Raw genomic sequence first — 22,642 nt, 5'->3', positions numbered from 1 at the left:
AGCTATGTACAAGAGCTGAAATTGTATGCTGGAGAGCGAAAACATTCTAAATACAAATCTATTGTTCTTTTGCAGAAATGAAACTGGAAGTGAAGCCACCAGGTAAAGAAAAAATTGAGAACATATCTATGAATCATCTGGCACTGATTTAATTTTGTGTCCTCCTTTATTTTTTGCTTTTGAAACCCTTATTTCTGGATTTGGTTTTAGTACACCAAGGCTAATATGCTGAGAAGGAATTTCCAGATCTATAAAGGAGGATTTTTCCCATAGGCAGCAATTGTGAATGTTGTGACGATTCCACAATTAGTGAGGAATTTATGGGCCTGGGGTCCTCTTGCACATTATGGGAAGCCAACTTCCCCCCTTTCCTTGGGGCTGAGAGTGGACAGTTAATTGGGCATGGACTTCCAATGCAATATAGTGAAGATTAGGGAAGAGGTAAAAAAAACAACCAATCAAATAGACAAACAACATATCATAGACAAGGAAAGTGATCATTCTAATTATACTTAATAATCTTCCTTTCTGTGTATGTGTGGGGGGATATATCAGAGAGAGAGAACCGTCTAAATACTAGAATCTAATTTAAAAAAAAACACACCAGAATATAAGGATTTAGGGTGTGATGCAATTAAAATGGTAATAGAATTAGGTGTGTGTAACTTGGCTAAACTATGGCTCAGGAGGAGGACATGATAATGATCCATATGTATTTCTATGATGTTAAATCAAAAGAGAAGGAAAAATTGCACAAGGTGGTCCAAGAGGATATAAACAGGTGTAATGGGTGAAACTGAAGAGAGGAGATATAGTCTGAATGTTTCCCAATGCTGAGGAGTAACAGCCTGTAGAACTGTTTCCTATGGGAAGAGGTGAAGGCCCCATCTCTTGAGTAGTTTAAAATTATTCCTTAGAAAATACTGTGACCCAGTCCTAGGGATTGGACAAGTTCATCAGAATTTCTACTTTATACATTTCTATATATTTTGACTTTCCAGATGTTCCTGATGCCAGAGTTGCAGTTCCAATTGAAGCACCAACTGAAGGTAAGATGAATAACCAGATTTTTATAATGGGATTTCTCTTTAGATTCTAGGCAAAGGTGCAGTGGGAATTTTGGAGATTCAGGAACCTCAGAAAAAAATCTAGGATTGAGCAGTGTTCAAATTCACCCCTCTCTGTGCAAAGCTTGAATGATCAGGGTTTTCTGGGGGAGGCAGTGGCACTGTTGCTTCTGGTGCTGGGTGTGCAATAGCACCCACTGATTGTCAGGGTAGACTGGTCAAGTAAGTATGAGCGAGAGAATGGTCCCACCATCATGGGGAACTTTCCTGGCTTTTGCACTACCCTGGGGGAATCAGACAGAGAAAAGATGTGTCCTTGCTCTAACTCCCTTTGCCCAGATGCCTGCCTGACCTTGAGGACTCCTCTTCCACTCTCCTGTGCAGCAGTCCTCATAACCCCAATAAGGCAGGGTCACTTAGGACAGGAGTCTGGGTGTCCCCACTCCAGGGTACTCTCTCTACACTGGCCACTTCCCTGACCCACTGATCGCTACTTTAAGTTTAAACCAAATACAACTTATTAAACAGCAACGTTAAAAAAATGGGGGGGGAGGGGTGGAAAAGATTAAAGGAACAAGGGCCCCCCCCCTTTGGGGATAGGGAATACCATAAACAGCAGCTTCAGCTACTTAAGAAAAGTTCACAGCCTATTCTTCACATGCCCCAGTCCTCCTGCCCAGGATCTGGCTGCGCTATGGTGATACAGTGGGTAAAACACCTACTCAGATGGAAGCTACACGCTCTCTAACTATAGGTGGCAGGACCCTTCTCCACAGCATTGGCCCTCCTGTGGTTCAGGGCCCCGTTTCCCTCCCCCCTTGAGTCCAGCCTCCAAGGCCCTCTTGCCTGGTGACGTCTCCCTCCACTGGGCCTTCGCTGCCTAGGGTCCCCACCTCCCTCTCCCCAGCTGCTCACCACTCTTGGCTGCGGTATTACTTGTAGCACAGAAGGCATCCACTCCCCGGCTCTGGCCCTGCAGCTCCCTGAAGTAGCTCAGGCCTGGCTCACTGTCGGCGTGGCTGGTCTCCACTGCTCCAGCTCTGGGCTGCTCCAGTTCCCCAACTCTGGCTACCCTGTCTCAGTGCTGCTGCTCTGCCTCCCAGACCAGCTCTGGCTGCTGCTGCTGCTCCTCTTCCAGCCTAGCTCTGCCTTCTCTGTCTCTGGACTCCTGCTCTTTCCCCAGCTCCACTCTGGCTGCTGCTTTCTCCTTAGCTCTGCCCCTGCCCTACTTTCACTCAGGCAGCTCCAGCTCACATGGAAGATGAGCCCCATGCTCTAGACTCCCTCATTGACCTGCCTACCCTGTCAATTCGCAGACTTAGAGCATTGGCCTTGGGGACTGTCAGTCTCAGGATCCTGATTTCTCTTTGGCCCTTTTCCCGATATTGGGAGAGGGCCAACAAAAAAAAAAACCCGCACTAAGTTTCAGAAGGAGGCCAACAGCCCCCTTACATTAGGATGGATTTGCAGTTCCCACCCATGAAAAGTACTATGACTGCTCTTGACTGCTCCAACCCCAACCACAAGTTACTTTTGATTTTTTAATTGTAATACAGTCATTTTATATGCCTGCATGCAAAGCATATTAGGGATTTTTTTTACATATTATTAAGAATGTAGCATTGAAATATTTGTAATAAAATATATTCATCATTTTTCTAAGATATTCCTATTCCTGTTTTGCTGCCTTTTGCTGTTCCACCACCGGAAGAGAAGAAAGGTAAAAGCTTATAGATTTAAAACTGGAAATGTTGTCAAACAGAATGCACTATGTTAAATCCAACTTTTTTCCTGTAGCTGTTAAATGCAAATATATATATAAATATATTTTCAGAGACCAAGAAAGTTCTTGTAAAGAAAGTCTCCAAAAAGGTGGTTTCAAAAGCTCCTGAAGAAATTGCTCCACCTAAAGGTAAAATGGATTTTTACATTATTTTTTTAAGAGGTATTTTTAAGAAAGTAATTTTATTTAATGTGGAATGATAAGAGGTTTTTGTGTTTGACTTTTTTATTTTAAAGTTATAAATATGCATATTTAAAGCCCAAATTCTCATTCATTAGGATATTTCAAAAATATGTTCTGGAACACTGATTATCGAGGCAGAAGTAATTTCTCACGTGATCCTAGTTAAAGGTTGTAACCTAGTGATACAAGATAAAGATTGAAAAAATGAGCATTAACTAGCATACAAGAATCTAAGTTCTGAAGATAAAAATAATAAAAACATAGTAAAAAGACAAGCAAAACAAAGACAAAAGCTACTCTGTAAACATGTGACTGTTCTCTTATAGTGTCATTTTATGAAATTGTGGGATGCAGCTTTAAAAAGATGTAGAGAACACTGTAGCTTCTTGCTTAGTCAACCCAAAGGCCTTGATCTTGTAGATTATATCAGTTAGAATCAGTAGTCTTTTCAGTGTTTTTCTCATCATGCTAGCATATATCTAAAAAAACATTGCTATCAGCAGCTTTGATTAGGCATATGTAAAAACCTCTCTTTAAATTAATTTTATGTGAATATTATTATTACTTTATTTTACTTTATTTTATTTCATTTTATTTTATTTTGTTAAACTTTGTCAGGAATAAAAACATCTTGGGTAAAATAACGTATTCTCAAGATGCTAGTTATTTATTTCTATCTAGAAAAAATGAGTATGTAGACAATATGCAACCTGTAAAAAAACTCCCAATGGGATTCCATCCTTTGACATCAGTGGGCTTATGACAATGCACTAAGGACTTCAGTGGGGGTTGGATTGGGCCTTAAATGCAGAATTTAGGAAAGGTGCTAATTTCTTTATGCTCCATTTCTGCTTTTTCTGAGGGTAATATTAGAACTGATCCTGTGACGTTTTAAATTAATGAGAGTTTTGCACTTGAGTTCAATGGGTGAGAAAATCTGGGACAGTGTGCCTACCATCCAGAGGTTGGTCAAGGATATATACCGCTTCAATATGCATCTATATCTGCCTTTATAGTGTGACTATGGGTGCATATGTGTGCATATCAAGGAGAGATTAGAATGCTAAACATAACGTTTCTAAAGTTTCAGAGGTTGTAAAGAAACCAGCATCCTGGCCCCAGCCCCCAAAATAACAGGATATTATTTCAACAAAAGAAGTTGTATAAAACATGTATACTGAGAAAATAATCCATTGTGGAGGAATAGGCCACTCAGTTTTCCTACCCTGTGATAATCTGCATCAGAAGAATACAGATTCATTCTTAATTTTCTTTCATTCATCTTAACTTCATTAGACAGATTTCACCCTGGTACCAGCATGTGCTGATGATACTAATTTGAATTTTTTTTTCTTTTCCAACTTTCTCTTGCTGTTGATATATAATGAACTCAATGTGGTGGTCTTCCAGTGAACAAATATGATAAAATTGCCATTGAAATATGGGTCCTATAACCCAAAATAATAATATCATACTTATATATTGAGGTGATAGCTCTGATTTAGCTAACCTATTGGTAAATTGAATAACTGTGTCTGCATGAGACAAACCAAGTTTGGACAATATCAAGAGTAGCAAAAAACAATAAAACGGCAATCTAATACTACTGTGTAAAATGTTTAATATGCTACTTGAATTCCATAAATAGGTATATTTCTTAAATTATATTCATCCATTATGCCTTTCAAACTCCATATTTTAATATGAGCAATCTTTTAAAGTTCCCAAAGTGCCAAGGAAGCCACAAGAGATCGAAGTGACTTCTGTAGCTAGAAGGGAAGAAGTTCATGAAAAGGAGGAAATATATGAAGAAAGAGAAGAGGTTTATGAACAAAAAGAAGAAATTTATGAAGAACAAAAAGAACCTTATGAAGAATGGGAAGAAGATTATGGAGGAGAACAGGAATATTATGAAAGAGAAGAAGGTTATGAAGAAGGGGAAGAGGAATGGGAAACTTATGAAGAAAAACATGTTTATCATGAAGAAGGTATATTAGAATTTCTTGATTTTATTAATCTTTTTTCCTCTTTTTTTCCCCTTCACTTTCTCCATCTCTCTACTCTCTTGGCCATGCTCAGTATAATTCATTTGGTTTGGGATGTATAAAAAAGTTACTGCCGAAAACAATGGAATATAAATATTGAAATTACAATTAGTATTTTGTGCCATTTTCTTGACCTGTTACCTTCTAATTACCTATTAAAGAGGCTGTGATGTACAATAGCTAACATTTCAGCAGCCACCAGGATTTTCTAAGGACAAACAGAACTTTTTTTTCATTTTGGGACCCTTTCATAACAAGGATACATGGGGTTTCCAGTGTGTATACATGTGTATACAGTGTGTATACAGCTTCACATGCTGCAGTGGGGTGGGGCAGGTCTTCTTCACCCCCGCTTCTACTCTCTATGGAACTGAACCTGCACTGCTGATTTAATGGAAGTTTTGCCATTAACTTCAATGAAAGCAAGATCAGGCACCAAGCAGCTTGTGGCTGCCTGTATAAAAGGAGAAATGAGCATATAGGGAAGGAAGACTCAAGCCCACCCACTGTACATCTACATTTATCTTTGTCAGGGATCTAAAGTCAGCTGTAATGTATTTCCATTTATCCAGGTGCATTACAGCTGCAGTCTGTGAGACCTATCCCAACTAGTCTTGTAGTATAAGGTTTAGAGTAGCTTTCCAGGATTTTGAGTTTGACAGTAGCAGTTATTCCTTATTTAATCTATATTGTTTCTTTATGTATTTTTCCCCTGTGTTCAGAAGTAAGCCCTGATCTCTCTTTATTTTCTCCCCAATTGGTACATTTTGAGATTTTCTATTGCAGTACTTTGGGGAATATTGTGATATCAATCTGTACGTAGAACTTCCCAAATAAAGTACAGGGGAGTTATGACTGCAAATCAGTGGCAAATCATGGCCCATCATCGAGCAGGGCTAGGATGATATGGACACAGCTCAAGGTGACACACTATAGTGTGATTATTAATTTGTGGGGTTTGACGTTTGGGAGCTTTTCAAATGCACCATGAACTAGCCATAGTTTAGACAGTTACATGTTTTTAATTATTTGAGAGGATTTCCCCTGCATTTCCCCCAGACAAGGCTGATTTGGGTGGAATGTTCCACAAATCTTTCTGGAGCGTTAAGAGTCATATATGTCAAGAGCATGCCTCCCAATTATTTCAGTGGGAGAAGTGCGTATGTAGCCGAGACAGAATTTTGTCCTAAAGTCAATGGGTTAGCAACAAAACCGGAAATGAACAGAATCCCCCATGACAACTGTTGAATGTTCACAATTGTGTGTTTTATTTGTGAAATATTATATCATCACCTAATGTTGGCCTGTCCCACCCTGAGGTAAGGTGTACTTCTTCAGGGTGTGTATTTCCTCTTCATTAAATGAGATGCTGTTTTTATCAAAGTGATTGGAGTTCCTCAGAAGCCCATGCCTGAGCATATAACACCAGCAATTACAGCTGAAAAGAAAGAAGTGACCATACATAAAAGTACAGGACTGAGACATATCTGTATAACTAGAGTCATGGTTACATTGAGCAAGTTTCAGATCTCTCTCATGCTGATGTAAATCTAGACAGTGGGATCCTCCCCCAGATCACTGCATGCCTATCTTCCCCCTCCGGCAGAATGCATAAGGTCAGGGTGCTCAGGAAGACTGGGGTCTTCCCTGTGCAATAAAATAGAGACTGGGAGGGTTGAGGGATACTGCAGAGATTCTTGGGCAAACATCATTCAGGCAAAGGTTTTGTTATCTTCCTTTCCCACCCCCCCATGCACCAGTCCTCAAACAGCTGTGGCCAGGTGAAGTCCTTGGTAGAGCAATGGAGCTGCACTACTAGGAAGTGGTGGTCACCAGGTCCTTCATAAGGATCCCCCTGGCTATCAGTGGGTCCCTGGAGATCCACCAGGTTTGGGAGCAAGCTATATGGCTCATTCCACAGGGGTCACCATCACCAGTGAACCATATGAGTGGATGTGCAAGAGGGGAATCCTGGCAAAGATTAAAACATATCAAAGTTGCATTAAATGCTACAGCTCCCAGCTCTGACCAATTTTTATCTGAGTGATCATTTGCCAGGTTTTCTAAATGTTGTGAAATGTCTTTTAATCACCTGCAGTTGTTAGGAAACCTGTAGCTGAAGAAGTTGAGGTAACCACTCAAAGGCTTGAGGAGGAAGAAGTCAGACTGCCTAAAGGTACTGCTACCTACTGCATGATTTTAACACCACTATGACATGAAATTAGTTGGAATATTGCCACTTTATGTGTTTTCAGAAACAAATGTACTTCATTTAACATAGATCTCACCAATTTTCAATCTTTGAGACAATGATGGTAACAACCATTGCCCAGCTATAGTGAAAGGAAGATAAATGCAGCAGTTTCTGAGAAATATATGAGCCTGTAGAGCTAACACCTAATACTTGAGGGCAGGGAGTGCTGATAAACTACATTTGGAGAGGAGTATCTCCTTCACCCTTGCCCACTCATGTCTGACCTCCAATTCTCCATACTGGTTTATCAACCGGGGTATCTTCACCAATTGTTTGGGCTTATGGATACATATGCATCCCAGCTCCTTGCTGATTGGGCCCCTCCAGTTCAGCATTTTCTATTCTATAATGGGAGTGACTCGCCTGGATTCTGAGTGGTAGCCATGTTAGTCTATATCAGAAAAAACAACTAGGCATCCTTGTGGCACCTTAGAGACTAACAAATTTATTTGGGCATAAGCTTTGTGGATGATGAAGTGGGTTCTAGCCCACAAAAGCTTATGCCCAAATAAATTTTAGTCTTTAAGGTGTCACAAGGACTCCTTGTTGTTTTCACCTGGATTCTAAAACTCAACAGAATGAGGAGGTCATGAACATCCATGCAGCAGTGGTCACAAATTTCATAACCCCCTAATAAGATATGGACTGTGGTAGGGGATCTAAAGAAACATCCACTGTCCTTATATCATTTTGTGCTGTCCCATGCAAGCTTAGCACAGCTGCAGGACTGGATCATAGTACATTTGTCTTGTCTGTTACATTTTCAAAGTGTGCTGCAAACATTAACTAACTGTAATATTAATTTGGTATTCTCACTACATACGGGACTCACAATTCATATTTCTAAAGTGCCAGCAGTTCCCAAGAAGGTTCCGCCACCAAAACCTACCCGGGTGCCAGTTGAGGAGGAGGAAGTTATGAGAAAGAAAGGTACAGATCTTGACCTCTCAATTACCTATTCCGTTCTTTCCAGCACATGTATCATTGTGCTGCATGTGGATATATATGTGTCTAGTATTTGTGTCAATTTCACATTGCCCTGCAGTGACCACTCTCATTGTTTAATTAGTAGTATGTAACATGCATACTTTCATGTTTAATTTGTTCTGTTACAGAGTAGCATAGAATTTGGTTTTGTGTTGAATGGTTTCTGTGGGTAGCTTTCAAATGTTTAAATTCTGTACATGGTATTGCAGTGTGATGTGGCTCTTCCTTCGTGTATTCTGCTTGCTGGCTTATATCTAAAGATGAATGGTCTTAGCATCCTGCAATTTCTTTGGGAAGGCAACTTCTATGTGCTCCTTCTGTGTAATATTTTTAAAAGGCTACATGCTCTTTTGTTTTAAAGAGCTTTTTGCACTGTCTATCTCGTTGACCTCTAATACATACTAAATTCATGTTTATTACTTTCATGTTTACTATTTTAGCACATACATACTAAGTCTCTAATTCTGTGCTTTAAGACTTAAATGTACAATAGACTTACTGATTTGATAAAGACTGATACATTGTCTACCACAAATATGGGTTCAGAAAAACACTGCTAAAATGAAATCCTATTTTTAAAGTACCGACAGTAGAAATGTGGACTATTTCAGAAGAAAAGATGTCTGTTTCTGTTCAAGCAGAAGAAGAATATTCTTATGTTACAGGTATGTACAAAATGAAAAAGTTGTAAACCCAAATGAAAACATTTCAATCTTACTAGTTTCTTTTTATAGACTTTTTTTGACAAATTATGTATTTTAAACACATTGTACATTTATGTTTCATATTACATTGCTTCTTTGTTGTTGTTGTGTTCCATTGCTTTGATATTCTTTGAGAGAAAAACTTTGAATACGACATGACAACATTATTAAAATGATTTTATTTAAAGAGCCAAAAGTACAGGAGAGAACTGTCATAGAAGAAAGAGTACATGTTGAAATTCCTGAGGCTCCCCCAGCTAAAGGTAGATTTTTAAAATCTTATATATTTATTAACCTTTAATTATTAATTATTAAAAATATAATCCTATTCATTATGAGTACTCTTCACCTCTTCAGATTATGCTCCAAATTTCTGAATGTGCTTATATATATATTTTAGACAGTTTGCATACACATACAGTAGTCTTAAAATAACTTCAGAACTACTATGAACATTACCATTTAATATCCCTACATTTAATATCTTTAAAGTTCCTGAGGCACGTAAGAGAAAAGAAGAAAAAATACCTGTTGCTGTTCCCCAAAAGGTGGAGGCTCCTCCAGTTAAAGGTAAATAAAATCTGTGCCCCGGTGTTCAGGTGCCTATCCTCTCACTACAGGTTAGAATGCCAGACTTGCTCAGATTTCTTCAACTAATGGCTACATCCTCAGAAGTTATGTGCTCTCATACAAGTACACAAACATGAGTCTCTCTCTCAAGCTAAGCCATATTCTTAACTATTTAAATGATAAGTAGTTCGTATGTTCTTTGATATGCACAAAATATATAATGTATGTTTAATAACATAGATAAACTTTTTTTGATTCCTTAGTATTTGTATATGTACATGTTGAAACTTGTCTTCAGTGTTTTACTAAATAATTTAGTGACCTCCTAAATGTTCACAACTCTGTATCTTTAAAGTGCCTGAGGTGCCAAAGAAAACTGTCCCAGAAAAGAAGGAACCGGTTCCTGTCCCTAAAAAAGTAGAAGCTCCACCAGCTAAAGGTACTCCAGCTATCATGAGAAAAGCAAGATCTTTTTGTTTTTTGTTATCTTATTTTTGTTGTTGTCTTAAATACATTTGTGGATTAACTATACAGCTTTGTTTTTGTGTTATCTTTATCTGCTACATACTACGTTGATTTATTCAAGGATCATTTTTGCTGGAACACAGCCCATAATCACTTTATTTGTTTTAAACTTTGTCCTTCCTTTTCTTAGCCTTTCCTTTCTCTATCTGTATTTAAATTGTATGTTCTTTGGCGAAGGGGCTGGCCTTTTTTTTTTTTTTTACTTCTGTGAATTACCATGGAAATGTATAGTGCTATATTAATAATATAACAATGCACTGTGCTTACCTGTCAGTAATTTATAAATAGTTATCTACATATCTTAATATTATATAGCTACACGTTGTGACATGCTGCAGTGCTCACATCCTTAGCTGCTCTGGATAACTGTATGGGTTCTGTAAAGGACTCTTTGAGCACTGTACTCTGAATAAGTGTTCCAAAAACTAAAACACCACCATTTTGACAATGATGTCTTTAAAGTGCCTGAAATGCCTAAGAAACCTGTGCCAGAGAAGAAAGTACCTGTTGCTGTTCCCAAGAAAGAAGTAACTCCTCCAGCTAAAGGTACATCACCTTTTGAGTGTGAACATTAACAATATGTTTGTCTTAATAATTTTTGATTACTTCTAAATCTAACAATATGTTATATATACTTTTATATGCAGTCTATTGTTTGTCTGTTCTTTGTCTATGTAGTTCTCAAAATCTTTTTAGAAAGATTATTTAAATCTGGTTTTAATATCCTCAAAGTTCTTGAAGTGCCTACAAAACCTGTTCAAGTTCCCATTCCCAATAAAGTGGTACCTCCATCTGCTAGAAGTATATCAAATAGTAGATTGCATTCTATATGCACCTCTTTAATGCTGCTGTTTTAAATGTCTTTCATGCAGTGTATATGTAAATAGATTTGTGTTTCAATGACAATGATTATTCGTGCATCATAACTGTATGTTTTATATAACACCACTTAATGCTAACTAGCAACAATTCTAGTTTCTTTACTTAAAGAATGCAGTCTTAAAATACTTGTGTGCATATTCCAAATGTCAGAGTTCGGGTCTGATTTCTTCAAAGACACCTTTTCTTTTGGTAACTCATCTCTGTACGTTAAGGTGTACAGTTTGTGTGTTAAATGGCTTATCTTCCTCAGATGAATGGATGAATGCACTTCTATAGTAACGTACCCAGTAATCCTTTTCAAAACTAGCATTCAGTATTCTATTTGATATTTTTGAAGTGCCTGAGGTGCCTAAAAGACCTGTCCCAAAAGAAGAAGTTGCTGTTCCTAAAAGAGAAGAGGCTCCACCAGCAAAAGGTACATTACCTTGTAGTTTACTGTGTAAAAGACTGTTCTTTAGTGTTTTGATTGTGTTGTGGAAATGTGTGTCTGGATGTAATCTCCTCTTTAAAGTCTCCATTTGTGTATGTGTTGCTTTTTCCATTTTGTAAGTCCTAAAATGAAATAATATCTTCAAAGTGCCTGCAGTGCCTAAGAGAGTTGTCCCTGAAGAAAAATCACCTGTTGCTGTTCCTAAAAGAGTGGAGGCTCCCCCAGCTAAAGGTATGCTTCCCGATGGAGTGACAGATCATGCTGATTCTTAAATAGCATCTGTTCTTATCTTCTGTTTTGTTATTGGCCTCTTACTGTATTTGTAAGATTTGTGTTGCTGTTGGGAGTTATCCGTTAGTGTACTGCGTTATTGACAGAGGATCATGAGTTTATTTTGTGTGTATTGTGTAGTACTCTGCCATCTACTATTTGTGCTCTTGTTATATAGCATCAGTGTTCTTAAATCTTCAAAAACTTAGTCATAGCAATCTGGGATATTATCTACACATTGCAATTAGAAATTCATAAATTTTATATTAGTACCTTTCAAAGTGCCTGAGGTATATCAGAAAGCAGTTTTAGGAGAAAAAGTCTATATTACAGAAGAAAGAGTATCTGTTATAATCTCTAAAGGAGTGATGTCCCACCACCTGAAAGTATATTGCAAGTAGTGATCCATGTGAGAAACATCAATTCTGTAGATTGTTCTTGTTGTCTTAGAGTGCAAATCTGTTGTTTAAAGGCATGATTCCTAATACAGAAATGTGCCTTGGTTGTTATATGTGAGGTTTTGCATTACAACTTTTTACATGTAGAGCCCATAACTTCCCAGTTGCTCAGAGCTTTCTGTGGGGTGGGTGCCCAGCCCTTGTACTTTTAGTCCCTGATACGAAACCCATTGAAGTGGATGGAAAGATTCTCATTGATTGCAGTGGGCTTTGGATCAGACTCCTAATGAAGACACAATGAAAGTTAAGGATAATTGGATAGTAAGCACCTTGAGGGATCTGGCCCATGAGGTATGGGTACACACATGAGGGTTGTATCCATCACTTCCTTCCCCACATACAAAAGAACTATTCATTGTGCTACAGATGAGAAACACTGACTTGCTTTTGCACTATAACTCATTACCATTCTGGGGCAGATTCTCAGCTTGAATGGAGACTGACTTCAATGGAGTTATAACAATTTATGCCAGTTAAGGATCTCCCCCATAGTGTTCCAAGCCAAGATTCCCCACTTGTGTAATCCATTAATGAATAGTCAGTCAGATTGGGATAGTTAACACATATTTATTAAGATAACAACAAAAGGGCCAAAATTCCTAAAGTCAACACCTAAGTTACCCCTATGAAATATGAATATGCGGAAAGGTATTTGTTCATGTAAACATGTTCCTTTCTGCTTGTACCTATGCAAATTGGCCTCTTGCCCCATCACAAGTTGAGTTTTCCCTGACACAGTTCTAAAGAATATGCTGGTTTCTCAGTTTATTTGTCCAGCACATCACCTGCCCTCTTATTTTGTACTAGTCTTTCTTTACCACCCACCAAAAGAGTAAGAAGAATTATTTAACTACTTTACTGCTGGTCCTCCATTGTAGCTGCTGTGATGGGACGTTTGGGAAGCTGTGGCACTCCACTGAAAACACAGTTGAACTCTGAGAGCTACCGTAGATGTAATTTGCCCCCTGTCCCTAGCACATGGGCAAGGAACAGAATTTAATGCAAGGCAAACATACACGTACAAAGCATTTCATGTTTCCTGTCTATGGCTGTAGTTGTCGCATTGATTTTATCAGAATTGTTATACCTCTGCCATAACCATTGTTCCACAAAAAACATTAAAACTGAACCTGTCTTTAAAGAACCAACACTGGAAGAATGGATAGAAGAAGAGGAAGAGGAAGCAATCATTTCTGTTCACAGAGAAGAGGAGATTTCATCAGTTACAGGTACAACCACAATTCAAGGAGTGTAGGCTAAAATAAAAACGATCTCGGAATCTTGCTATTTTTGAAATAATTTTTTGGTTTTTATAAAAAAAAATCAAGTTTTTCCTCAGTGTGTAGATGAACATTTTTCATTACACCATTTGTTAAATGCTGGTAAAGTTTCATATATTATGACATTTTGCCACTACTAAACAGCTCTGCCACTTCTTACGATCAGTCTTCAGCCCAACCCACTACAAAACAGCATAGTTGGTTGCTTACAGAAAACAGGTGAAAAGCATCAATCTAATCTTAAATATCAAGAGGATCCTCTGTCCCTCAGTGTTTATGAAGATTTTGTTTCTGAGAGTATTATTCCTCCTTTCCTGTTGTTTGACTGACCAACTCAGAGATCAATAATGACATTCTGTGGACTTCCTTAGACAATTCCATTACATATGAGAACAAGCAAACCCACAGAAACACCTATCTATTGTCAGGGAATTCATAGTGAGATTGTGTGTTGCTTTTTCTTTTGGTTTCTCTGGTTTTGAAATTTCCTAAAATCACCCAATATTTTTAAAGTGCTTAAGAAAGAACCATTAGAAGAATGGATACCCCCGGTTGCTATTGAAATAGAAGAACCTCAATTCACCAAAGGTAAACTAATGAAAATGATATTCTCTAGATGTCTTTATCTGTTCCTTTATTTCACACATTTTGTTTGTTTGTGTTTGTTTCAAATACTTTTCATGTAGATATTTTGTGTTTTAGTGACAGTAACCTCTGTCTGATACTTCACCGTGTATTAACTATTACTTGTGTTTTTTGTATTGTTTTTGTTAATTGTTCCTTCTTCTTTTACTGTCTCACTTTTGGATTCAATGACATTTCATGTATATTTTCTTTCAACAAAAATCAGTCAAGATTAAAAATATTTATTTCTAGCTGCTTATTATTAAAGTTCATTCCAAATATTACAATTAACTATTCCTACACTTAATACTTTTAAAGTGACTGAAGTGCACAGGAAAATTATCACCAAAGAAAAAGTAGCCATCTCTGAAAAGGAGGAGGCTCCACCAAAAAGAGGTACATTGCCTTTTGAAGCTACGCAACAGATATTTATATCTTGTCTTGTATCTCTGTCTAATTATGTTGCATAAAATATAGATTCTGGTGTGTGCTTTCATTTCCTTATTTGACTTACACAAATGTCAGGCCTCTGTGTTTGTATTTTTGTTGCCTATTATTTTTGCCATTTGTGAGTAATTCAAAACTCCTAAAAACGAACAATATCTTTAAAGTGCCAGAAGGGCCCCAGAAAGCTGTGCCGGAAGAGAAAGTGCCTGTTCCAGTCCACCAAAAAGAGGTGGCTCCACCGGCTAAAATTACTTCCGCTCTTTCTGGGGATACAGGAGGTTTCTGCATATCGGAAATCAGTGGAACGCAGCAGGCCTTGAACCTGTGAATTATTTGATTTTAAAAAACAGTTTATATTCACTTTTTGTTATGAATTAAAAGGAATTTTGATTTTTGCCCTCTAAAAAAATACAGAAAATTAGGTAAAACAATCACACTCCTGCATTTCTTGTGTATTCAAAACTGCTATGAATTGCATAGTTGTTTTGGGTGCACACTAATTTTCATAAACTGAGTATCACTGATATGCAGAAGCTCACTGTCTCTTCTTAAAAATAAACAGTATCAGTCTTTTCAGATCATCAGCATTTTTTTCAAAGATGCCTTTGTGTCCTTAACATCTGTCATTTTCTTGTGTGTTTAAAATGTTATCTTTTATGTTTTTATTGTTTATGAAATTTTGTAGTTAAATTACATGTAATGGAAAGTGCTAGCAATGCTGAAGAATCTTACATTCAAATTCTATTACTGTGTCATGTACATATGCTTTAGTCATTCTTTTTAATGTACATATGTCTCTTTCTATTCTTGCAATTGCTATTTTTAAAGTACCAGAAGTTCCAAAGACAGTTGTCACAGAAGAAAGAGTGTCCATTGCTGTTCCAAAAAGAAAAGCAGCTCCACCAGCAAAAGGTACCCACATCCATAGAATAAATTATAAAAGAAATAATTGCCTGGCTGTTGGTCCTCCAGTCTGACTGCCATATTGCCACAGTAACTTCTCTTGAATTCTGACATTCCATCAAAATCCTAGGAACCTTAAGGGATACAGGGGCAGCCGTAGGGGTGCATTTCCCTCCATTTTATCTGGTGTCAGAGGTGGCAGGAAAGCAATTAAAATGTCATATTTCCATAAGAACCACATTGAGTGGGTAGGGAATGTATAACCTCTACCCCAAATATTGTTTCAGAGGAACAATACTAAAACTAGACTCTATCTTTAATGTACCAACAGTGGAAGAGCATTGGGCTTTGTCAGAGGAAATGTCCATCTCTCTTCACACAGAGGAGGAGGTTTCATACACAGGTATGAACTAAACTAAAAGAGTTTTAGGCCTGAATGAAATCTTTTAGTTTTGCCGCCATTTTTTAAAATCTATTTTGTTTTGCAAGCAAAACTCAGGATTTCAAGATGAGTGTAGATTAAAAGTTTGTATTACACCTGGGGCAGGCCAATGTTTTTCCTGAAAGTGAAGCCCTTTGAATTTCTCTGCTCTCAAGAGTCTTAAACCATCCATCCTGAGATTCCTGACTTCTTTTGTTTTCCTGGGGGAAGCTTTGGCCATGTCTACACTACCAGGGTAATTTGACCTAAGTTATGCTACTCCAGCTATGTCAATAATGTACCTGGAGTCAACATCACTTAGGTCAGCTTACCCGGGTGTCTACACCACACTGCATCAACAGGAGATGCTCTCCCGTCGACTTACCTTACTCTTCTCGGGGAGCTGGAGTACTGGAGTCGACCAGAGAGCGCTCTGCTGTCAATTTAGTGGGTCTTCACTAGATCCACTAAATTAATCCCCACTACACCGATCGCAGCAGCGTCGATCCCCAGTAAGCATAGACATGGCCTTGGTTATTTAATTAGCTCCTCTCTTGGATGCAACCAGTCTTCCTCTGCCCTCTGAGGGGAAACTTCCTGGCCAACTCCCTACTAAATACACAAGTGCTTTCCTCTTCTGTGCTGTCTGTCCTCCTTTCTGCCTCTCTATGGGAAGCCAGCACATCCGGAAGTAGTGATACAGGAAGGGCTCCTCTGGCCCTTCCTCTGCTGTCCTGTGAGTACTTGAACTCACTATGGGGCTGAGAGAACCCAGAGTGCTTCAAGCCATTGTTGAGCACTCTGGGTGTTTCAGCAGTTCGGAGAAGAGCCTGTGAAGGAAGAGTGAGCCAGCTGTCCCCAAAGGGAGAGGAGGTCAAGGTCTACAGGCCTCCCTGAGCAGGCAAGTAGAAGTGCAGCGAGTGGGACAGAGCTTTCTTGGGCAGCAGAGTCTTCTGGCTGGGGCAATTTGGGCCAAATGTGGCTGGTTTTGTAATCAAACCAATGAAAGTTGCCAGGCTCAATCAATTTCATCTTGAGTTTATGGGTTCAGACTTACCTGAATTTACCTGAACTTACCTGACACTTAAGATTAAAGTTTGAGGCACTGAAAATTTATGCACCAGCCCTGCCAGAAAGTTACAACTAGGCATATTTCACACAGCCCTAAAAAGAACACTTGTTACCAGAAATGGGAGTTTCTCAGGCTGTGGCTTCAGGCATCTAAAAAAAGCATCCACCTGCTTGAACTAGACCCTCACAGCAAATTGCTGCGACAAGCAAAGATTAGGTTGTTCCTTGCAGAATGTAGGTAGAAATACTTAGAACTATTGCTGCCAAGTAGATTCCATCTACCAAGAAGAAAATTCCCAACTTTTTTGCTATTTCAGTGATCCTAAAAGGTCATCCAAATGCCAGGGCACACTGTAGTTTTTCCCGGATGACTTCACACACTAATAACCAGCAATTTCAGAGTCAGAAGAAAAAAACTACCCAGTACTGTTTCAAAAAGAGAAGAAACTCCACCAACAAAGTGTGCACTCTCTCCTGGATGAATCTGCAAAACTGAACATAATCTACATAATAAGCTTTTTGGAGTCTTTACAGTTAAAATCTTGTCATTTTCTACATGTGGACATGGGTTACTTCTAATTTACTGCAAGCACAAGATCACTGTCTACTTCCATCTGTGCAAGTGGCTTGTTTGTACCCACTCTCCCATCTTACGCTAGAACGATGGGATTGGAATGTTTATCTGTTCTGTACAAATTCTTTGTCTCAAGTGGCTGTCAGAGGGCTCTTGCTGGATTTACTGGAGAAGCCACAGAGGCACATTTGTATGAAGGACCCTGCTCTCCTCATACGGAAAGGGGCAGTCACTGAAGTCACAGAGGGTCTGAATTTTCTCAGGATTTGATTGGATTTTGTACCAGAACTCTGACCTGGAATGTGTATAAATGCACTGTTGGGAGAAGTGAATACAACAAAGAGCATCTGCTTATAGGTATATGTTGAGACATGATATGTCTTTTTGTTGTTGTATTAAATTATGGTCTAATGCTTCCATAATACCTCGCCAATCTGCAGTTGCCTTGGTGATCTGTGAGCCACATATAATTATGTTACCCTTTTTTATATATTTTTCTTCTGTATTATTGAATTATACCATTGTGTATTAATGTTCTACATCTTGCCTCTAGCATTTATGCTTCTGTACATTGTTTTTTAAAGTTTTTAAATGTAAATATTCTGTATCTTTAAAGTGCCTGATGTTCCCGAGAGAGTAGTCATTGAAGAAATATTACCAATTTCTATTACTAAAAAAGTGAAGAAGCCGCCAGCTAAAGGTACATTGGATATAGCATTTGATCCAACATATAATGTTCTTTGTATGTCTGTGCTGTAAATGTGCCATGAATTCTGCCTTGTGTTTTTACTGAACGTTCTTGATTTCATGTTGCTGTTACTAAACCTACACAATAATTTAAAATGTCTGAAGTGCCTAGGAAGTTTACCCAAAAGAAAAGGAAACATGCTACTACTCTCCAAAAGTATAAATTCTGCAAAACAAATATATGTCCAGCTATTGGTGCATTAAAATTTAAGTTGCTCTGCTGTCTCTGTTAACTTAAATTCATGTTTGCTTGTTGTTTTGTGAGAATGAGCAAACTTATGGAGACACCTGTAACCTTTAAAAATATACTGGTGGATCTGTACCACAAGTAACAAAGAGCAGCAAGTACAAAGCCATTGCCTGAATTCCCTCTGCATGTGACATGTTGAATCTGCCTGTATCCAGCTGAATTCTCAAGATGACAAATTCCAGTGAGATCTATGCGTTCCTAGGGTCTCACTGAGGTCAATGGGAAACCTTCAATTGATTTGAGGGGGCATTATATCTAGCCTGCAAAGTGCTGAGCAACTCCCGGAGGTACTAAGTGTTCTGGACTGACCCAATTCCCAAATAAGTCATTGAGATTGACACTGGGGAAGTTAAATCAGTTTCTGAGGGCCCTTCATACCTACAGTAGCTCAGCGCGTTGCAGGATCATGTCCAGAGGCAGGAGGCACCTTAAAAAAAAGTATCTTACATTATTGTGATGTGATTTCCTTCCTAGTCTTTTTGTAAGACTTTGCAGAAAATGGTAGCACTAATTTTAAGTTATATGACAAATGAAAATTATATTTTGAAATCTGAGCTAAAACCGTCCAGTAAATTAGCCACCTTTCCTTTGTCCAGCCAGTATTTCTCTAAAACAAATTCAGCAGAGGCTGTAATAAAAGAAAGGACTTGGCTCAGCACAACTATTTCTGCTTGAATTAAATGCATATATCCCCAACCTAACTCTCCCAGGTGGTCTGCCCATTTCCCTGTTGCAGCTAGAAACTATCTCATTGTACATCAACACTGCAAAAAAAAAAAAAAAACCAAAAAAACCCCCCGGGGCAGTGAGTTTCAAAGTCTAGGTCAACTGACTCTGGTTTGTGAGGGTCAGGCTACAGCACTAAAAATACAAGTGTAAACATTCTGCTCAGGTTGGAGCCCAGGCTCTGAGACCCCTCCCATCACTGGTTTCTGAGCTCCAGCCCAAGCAGGAACATCTAAACTGCTATTTTAAAGCCCTGTAGTGAGAACCCACGTATGTTGACCCTGACTCTGAAGGCATGGCTACACTTGCAGATGTAGAGCACTTTGAGTTAAACCAGCCTTCGGAGAGCGCAGTAGGGAAAGCACTGCAGTCTGTCCACCCTGACAGCTACAATCACACTGGCGTGGCCACATTAGCAGCTTTTGCAATGGCCACAGAGAGCAGTGCATTGTGGTAGCTATCCCAGCATGCAAGTGGCTGCAACGTTCTTTTCAAATGGGGGGGAGGGGTTGAGTGTGACAGGGAGTGTGTTGTGTGTATGTGGGGGGAGAGAGAGTGGGTTTTGGGGGGAGCTGAGAGCATGTCAGCATGCTGTCTTGTAAGTTCAGACAGCAGCAGACCCCCCCCGCCTCTCTCTCTCACACACAACATTCCACACTAATGGTTGCTTTGTCTCGGAGCAGATAAGCAGCTGGCTGTCAGAAATGGAGCTTTCAGAGGGCATATCCGCATTTCTACAGCGAGTTCAAAACAATGGGAAGAGTGGTCACTTGACTTAAGGGGATTATGGGACGTTTCCAGAGGCTGATCAGAGCGTACTAATCCAACACCTCTTTCACACTGACGCCCGGGCGTTTCAGCCAAGGCACAATAGCGTTAATCTTCTCGCCGAGGTGGAGCACCAGAAGCGCTCTAGCCGTGGAGTCAGAGCGCTCTACGTGCCTTGCCAGTGTAGACGGGTAGTGAGCTAGGGCGCCCGAGGCTGCTTTAATGCACTCTAGCTTGCAAGTGTAGCCAAGCCCTGAGACTCCTTCCTATGGGTTTTGTTTGTTTGGATTTTGCACTGTAAATATACCTTAAGACTCCATTTCACATTTAAGCAGCCACACCCTTAGAGTTTACTGTATGTCCTGGTTCTCAGATATCAGTAAATTGCTACACAGTTTGGATCTTGCTACTATTTGGGGGATAGGCAGTACTCCTAGAGCAGGTGAAGACTGGGTGAATTAGATTTTCTAAATCAAGCATTCCATAGATACACTAACCAAGGACTCTGTTTGTCTTTTTCACACCATAGTTTTTCTGAAAGTTTACAAGTGTTATCAAGGAAACAATCTGGAAAACGAAGCAGCAAATATATGTGTTGTGGGTGTCAGTACTCTTTGTTGGTTATTCTTTTTTAATCATTTCATTACTTGTGAAGGTAATATATGCAATAATAGACCAAATATACCGAATAGGTCACTTCTGTATTCTTAACATTAATATCTTTAAAGTGAGTGAAGAAGAGCCTTACTACATAGAGGAGGAAGTACTTGTACCTGCTCCTAAAAAAGTGGAAGCCCCACCAGCTAAAGGTATATTATTTCTTTGCGTCCTATAACAGAGAAAAATGTCTTTCTTTCAATTTCAATCTTTAATCTTTTCAATCTTACCTTGATCAGTAAAATATAGCTTAGATACTTTTAATTTTTTTAGCATTAAACAAGTACATGTGCCTGTTTGTGTCAATTGCCAGTGTATTCATACTGAGATTTGTGTGTTCCTTTTCTTTTGGTTTCTTTGGTATTGAAATCATTCCAATTTTCTAAAATTACACAATATTTTTAAAGTACTTAAGAAAAAACCACCTGAAGAATGGATACCCCCAGTTGCTATTGAAATAGAAGAACCTCAATTCACCAAAGGTAAACTAATGAAAATTGATATTCTCTAGATGTCTTTATCTTTTTCTTTATCTTACACATTTTGTTGTTTATTTGTTTCAAATGTTTTTCATGTAGATATTTTGTGTTTTAGTGACAGTAACTTCTGTCTGGATCTTCATTGTGTATAGACTATCACTTGTGTCCTTTGTACTGTTTTTCTAAATTGTTTCTTCTTCTTCTGTCTCATTTTTGTATTCAGTGAAATTTCATGTATATTTTCTTTCAACAAAAATCAGTCAAGATTAGAAAGACTTATTTCTAGCTGCCTATTATTAAAGTGCATTCCACATATTACAATTAACTATTCCTACGTTTGATATTTTTAAAGTGACTGAAGTGCACAGGAAAATTATCACCCAAGAAAAAGTAGCTGTCACTGAAAAGGAGGAAGCTCCACCAAAGAGAGGTACATTGCCTTTTGAAGCCATGCAGCAGATGTTTCTCTCTTAATATTGTCTTGTGTCCTGAACTGCCTAATTATGTTGCATAAAATATAGATTCTGGTTTACGCTTTAATTTCCTTATTTGACTTACACAAATGTCAGGCCTCTGTGTTTGTATTTTTGTTGCCTATTATTTTTGCCATTTGTGAGTAATTCAACACACCTAAAGATGAACAATATCTTTAAAGTGCCAGAAGTTCCCAAGAAAGCTGTGCCAGAAGAGAAAGTGCCCGTTCCGGTCCACAAAAAAGTGGTGGCTCCACCAACCAAAGGTACATCAGCTGTTTCTGGTGATACAGGAGGCTTCTACATATCAGAAATCAGTGGGAACTGGCAGGCCTTGAACCTGTGAATTGTTTGATTTTTTTTTTTTTTTAAACTTATACTTTCTTTATCATAAATTAAATAGAATTTTGATTGTTTCTGCCCTGCAAAAAAATGCAGAAAATCATATAAAACGGTCGGTCTCCTGCATTTCTTGTGCATTCAAAACTGCTATGAATGCATAGTTGTTTTGGGTGCACGCTAATTTTCATAAACTGAGCATCAATCATATGAAGAAGCTGATTGTCTCTTCTGAAAAGAAAGTATCAACGTCTTTTCAGATCATCAGCATTTTTTTGAAAGATGGTCTTGTGTCCTTAACATCTGTCATTTTCTTGTGGGTTTAATATGCTGTCTCTTATGTTTTTTCTGTGTGTAAAATTTTTTAATTAAATTACACGTAATGGAAAATACCAGGAATGCTGAAAAATCTTGCATTCAAATTCTAGACTCCTTACTGTGTCATGTATATATGCTTTAGACATTCTGTTTTTGTGCGTGCATATGTCTCTTTCTGTTTTTCTTTTCATGCTTTTATAAATATCTTTGCTGTTACTAAAACTGCACAATAATATAAAGTGAAGTGCCTAGGGAGCTTACCCAAAAGAAAAGGAAACATGCTACTACTCTCCAAAAAGTATAAATTCTGCAAGCCAAATGTACATCCCGCTGTTGGTGCATTAAAGTTTAAGTTGCTCTGTTGACTCTGTTAACTTAAATTCTTGTTTGTTGTTTTGTGAGAATGA

At 38.4% G+C, this 22,642-nt stretch overlaps 1 protein-coding gene across 1 annotated transcript in view; it reads left to right on the top strand.

Annotated features, from left to right (window-relative positions):
* TTN (titin) overlaps positions 1–22,642 on the top strand; it is a 308,950-nt gene that overhangs the window by 133,204 nt on the left and 153,104 nt on the right. Inside the window, exons 123-146 of the mRNA XM_074967679.1 lie at positions 76–102; positions 1,002–1,049; positions 2,731–2,787; positions 2,902–2,979; positions 4,755–5,021; positions 7,177–7,254; positions 8,182–8,262; positions 8,901–8,984; positions 9,212–9,286; positions 9,516–9,593; positions 9,949–10,032; positions 10,581–10,664; positions 11,338–11,415; positions 11,578–11,661; positions 13,301–13,387; positions 13,952–14,026; positions 14,381–14,458; positions 15,338–15,421; positions 15,744–15,815; positions 18,095–18,178; positions 20,698–20,778; positions 21,034–21,108; positions 21,458–21,535; positions 21,761–21,844. Of these exons, the coding sequence (XP_074823780.1) occupies positions 76–102; positions 1,002–1,049; positions 2,731–2,787; positions 2,902–2,979; positions 4,755–5,021; positions 7,177–7,254; positions 8,182–8,262; positions 8,901–8,984; positions 9,212–9,286; positions 9,516–9,593; positions 9,949–10,032; positions 10,581–10,664; positions 11,338–11,415; positions 11,578–11,661; positions 13,301–13,387; positions 13,952–14,026; positions 14,381–14,458; positions 15,338–15,421; positions 15,744–15,815; positions 18,095–18,178; positions 20,698–20,778; positions 21,034–21,108; positions 21,458–21,535; positions 21,761–21,844 (2,001 nt within the window). The remainder of the gene's footprint in view (positions 1–75; positions 103–1,001; positions 1,050–2,730; positions 2,788–2,901; positions 2,980–4,754; positions 5,022–7,176; positions 7,255–8,181; positions 8,263–8,900; positions 8,985–9,211; positions 9,287–9,515; positions 9,594–9,948; positions 10,033–10,580; positions 10,665–11,337; positions 11,416–11,577; positions 11,662–13,300; positions 13,388–13,951; positions 14,027–14,380; positions 14,459–15,337; positions 15,422–15,743; positions 15,816–18,094; positions 18,179–20,697; positions 20,779–21,033; positions 21,109–21,457; positions 21,536–21,760; positions 21,845–22,642) is intronic.

Source organism: Natator depressus, chromosome 11, assembly GCF_965152275.1.
Source record: "Natator depressus isolate rNatDep1 chromosome 11, rNatDep2.hap1, whole genome shotgun sequence".
NCBI classification, from domain to species: domain Eukaryota; kingdom Metazoa; phylum Chordata; order Testudines; family Cheloniidae; genus Natator; species Natator depressus.
This window is presented reverse-complemented; position numbering and strand designations above follow the sequence as displayed.